General features: G+C 40.7%; 1 protein-coding gene across 1 annotated transcript; it reads right to left on the reverse strand.

The window, feature by feature from the left end:
* Positions 1–3,261: 3,261 nt before the first annotated feature.
* Positions 3,262–3,831, reverse strand: LOC110893535. The gene has a single exon (XM_022140640.1). The coding sequence runs from the start codon at positions 3,829–3,831 to the stop codon at positions 3,262–3,264; it is 570 nt and encodes a 189-aa protein (XP_021996332.1).
* Positions 3,832–4,146: the final 315 nt, after the last annotated feature.

Below are 4,146 nucleotides of genomic sequence, written 5' to 3' on the forward strand. Positions count from 1 at the left end.
GTGAGGGTTGTTTACCCTTACCCTTGTCCGAGTTTCATGGCCTCAAACTCTAACCCATGGTCAGACTTTAACCCCACACCTTATATTTTCTGAGTTTTAATTCCTTGTTGCATGATCCGACTTTTAAACAGGGGAAGCCCCCCCCCCCACACTTGTCTGAGTTTTTAAGAGGGGCATGACCTAGTGAATGTTCATATGAAGCTTTGAGTTGTATGATAAATGTTGTTGAATCTGTTAAGGCTTGAATGATGTATGTGTGCTCAAATTTCATACGCATGATGTGTTGTTCGAACTTTAAATATATGCTCTCATAATTCACTGTTGTTAATGGTTGAAAAGACTGAGTTATGTTGATACCAAGTTCGGAACTTCGTGTGAAGGACAACCTGCTACTGCATGCTACTGTTTACTACTGTATACGACTGTGTGATACTGTCTGATTATGATGATACGTGTTACTGAATGATACTACATGTTACTGTGCGATACGTTATCGTATGTTACTGTTTGAACACCAAAGAGTTGTAAACGTAATTGAACATAAAATACTTACATCGAATCATGTGCAATACATCCTAGGTCGTGTGTAACGGACTTAGACGATTAGCAAACCCTAGAAGCAATAACATACCGAGCAAACCAAGGTGAGTTCACACAGCCAAGGCATGGGGTTCCCGGGTGGGAATGGGATTTGATGATCTATTGAATATACTTCGCTGATAGAACTACGACTAGACTACTAACACTTATTGAACTGATCTTCGCACACCTGCCAAGGGTTGGCCGCGATATTATGGCTGACTTCGCACACCTGCCTTTGGAAGGCCGCGAACTGAAATTTACTAATCTTCGCACACCTGCCTGGTAGGCCGCGATACAGGTAAACCTAGTCTAGAATACACGGGATGAACATCCCCTAATATCTCCGCATACCTGCCTGGGAGGCCGCGATGGAAACTAATACGATACATGACATAACGAACGAACATACTACTACTCACACTATACTATTACTGAACTGTTAACTGTGAACTCGCTCAACTAGTTGTTGATCCTCTGTTACATGCCTTGCAGGTCGTTAGATACTTATGGAGCTTGCACAGGGAGGAGCAGGTCGTTGTGGAGCATGGATTATGTTTTGAAACTTATTGAACTTATGTTACACATTTGGGTTTTCGTACTTATGCTTCCGCTATACTTATAAACTATGATTATGTTTTGAACACCTATCGTATTGAATGATTGGTTTACATTTATTATAACTGTTATTAATTACATGTTCGATATGATTGGTGGCTTGATCCTGGTCAGTCACGCTCCCAAGCGGTGATACTCCGCAGGTGGATTTTGGGGGTGTGACATATATGCACATCTGTGTGTGGGATCACCAATGACTCATCGGCGAGGCACTTCTTTAGATTGCAGATGCGGAACATATTGTGAATTCCATTGAGCTCTTCCGGTAAGTTCAACTTGTAGGTAACCGGTCCGACACGTTCGATAACCTCGAAAGGTCCTATGTATCTCGGGCTTAGCTTGCCTTTCTTACCGAAACGCATCACCCCATTCCAGGGTGATACTTTAAGCAACACTTTATCACCTACTTCGAAGTGAAAAGTTTTACGCTTTTGGGTCTACGTAATTCTTCTGCCTATTTCGGGAAACTTTGAGATGGTCACGAATCTGAACAATCTTGTTCATTGCTTCGAACACTATCTCTGGTCCGGATAATTGGATATCTCCGACTTCCGCCCAACAGACGGGCGCTCTACACTTTCTACCGTATAATGCCTCGAAAGGCGCAGCCTTAATGCTGGTATGGTAGCTATTGTCATAGGAGAATTCGATTAGTGGTAGGTTCTTATCCCAACTACCACTCAAATCGATAGCACATGTACGTAGCATGTCTTCTTACGTTTGAATAGTCCGCTCTCTCTAACCGTCTGTCTGAGGATGGTAATCCGTACTAAAATTCAAACGTGTGCCCAAAGATTGCTGGAAAACTCTTCCAGAAATGCGACGTGTATCTAGTATCCCGATCAGAGATAATAGACACATGTATACCATGCAAGGCTACAATCTTATCAACGTATAACTGGGCTAACATGTCGGAGCTATAAGTCTCCTTGATGGGTAAGAAATGAGCTGACTTAGTCAGTCTATCGGTTATAACCCATATCGTGTCATTTCCTTTACTCGTCTTGGGTAACTTGGTAATAAAATACACAGTTACACATTCCCACTTCCATTCGGGAAGTTCAGGCTGTCGTAGCAAACCTGACGGTTTCTGATGCTTGGCTTTGACTTACGCACATGTCAAGCATTTAGCTACATAGGTGGCTATAGACTTTTTCAAGCCTATCTACCAACAATTTGCCTTTAGATCCTGGGCATCTTATGGAAATTCTTAGTTGTTGCTTAATTGGGGTTGCGGCCATTAATATATAAGCAATATGAACCGTCTTTCTTATTTAATAACATAAAACCTTCAAAATATTTGAGTCAGGCTATATGAGCCTATATCTTAAACCCTACTTAATCAAGGTTTCGATTGTTCTATAAGCAATATGGAGTTTTCGTAATACTCCAGCCCACAGCGGGATGTTAAAATTAATTCTACCTGCCTTCCAGGAGGTAAGCAGGGAAAACTTATGAGAAGATAATCTAGATACAGGGAGACTACCGAGATTTTTCATATCTCAGGCTCCAGTTCATTCATTATTGTTTGTGCCAACAAGTGACACATATAAGTCCACGAATTTCCAATTCGGGAGTATTTACTTGGGCAATACCATTCTGGATATCTTCTTTGAATACTACTAGTCGACATTAGTACAATATGACCATTGGGATATCTCAGGTGTTCCATGTATTAAACCCCCATACTGATCAGGCATGGAAGCAATCTATGGGACACACTAGAATACGCCAATCCTCATAATGCACTTTTAACAAACATAGTTTGGCATTCGCAGGCGATAGAAAAACAATGAAAGAAGAAAATAATTAAAATAACATATGTTGTTGTACTCTATGCGAAGAAAGAGTACTTTTAGATTTTTCAGAAGGATTTCTTGCCGATACTAGAAGAATCGGTTAATTTGGTTTCCTTGGTAAGTTATATCTTGCGAATAATATAAAAGTTTGCTAAGCTTATGGTTTATTGGTATCCAATCCAAAATAAAACTCTTAGCATTTAAATTTCTGATAAAAAGATAGGGAAAGTACCTGAGACCATTATTTATGAACTAGCTCAGGTATTTAGGCGCTTTCATTCTTAGGCTTTCCTTCTTTAGCCGCTTTTCCTTTGACATATTTAGGGCACGTGGTCTTGATGTGGCCCTTCTCATTACAGCCGAAGCAGACTGCATTCTCCATATCCCCGCAGTCCAACGTTGTATGTTCCCCCGATTTGCAGATCCCACATACCCTTGGTTGTGATCGGGATTTCGGTTCGAACCTGCACTTCCCATAGTGGCACTTCTTGCAGGTCTTGCATACCGGTTTCTGGTTGGACTTTCGTTTGTTCTTCTTTATAGAGCTCTGGGAGTTCTTTTCCTCCCTTTTTCTTTTTAGCTTATCTTTGGCATTTGAGGTATGAACAAGGTCCTCCTTACGAGTAAGGAAATGTGGTCCCAGATAAAATTGGGAACGAGTAGCCTGGGGCTCCTTGAACTTTTTCATAGCTTTCTTCACAGCCTTTCCGACAGTTGCGTCTACCATAGTTTGGAGAACGCTTTCGGAAATTCTAAGGCTCACAATTGTAGCTTCATTGGCATGTGTCACATCATTCATAACACGATCGACGGCTGTCTCATCTGAGTTTGCCATTTTCGATATTGGTCCCTAACACCAATAAAAATAGCTTCTTAGCTGCAATCCAACAACCGCTATTCTTTATCCTGATGGCCTTAACATATACTAACCATGGTATTTATAGACCAAATAGGCTAATATAGTATTAACATTCTCAATGGATGTTATTTAACATATATATTCATTATGTTTAGCCTAGGTCACGAAAGACCATCAATGGCGTTTAAGGTTTGGGCCTAATTCATCATATTTTTGACAGGGGATCAAAACGTCACATCTGTTTTTATTATATTGATGAATTTTTTGGATGGCTTGGAAGCTTGCCATAAG

The sequence above is a fragment of the Helianthus annuus genome, chromosome 12 (genome assembly GCF_002127325.2).
Source record: "Helianthus annuus cultivar XRQ/B chromosome 12, HanXRQr2.0-SUNRISE, whole genome shotgun sequence".
Lineage (NCBI taxonomy): Eukaryota > Viridiplantae > Streptophyta > Magnoliopsida > Asterales > Asteraceae > Helianthus > Helianthus annuus.

Coding starts and splice junctions, on each gene's coding strand:
- LOC110893535 (XM_022140640.1), bottom strand. CDS start 3,831: ATGGCAAACTCAGATGAGACAGCCGTCGATCGTGTTATGAATGATGTG.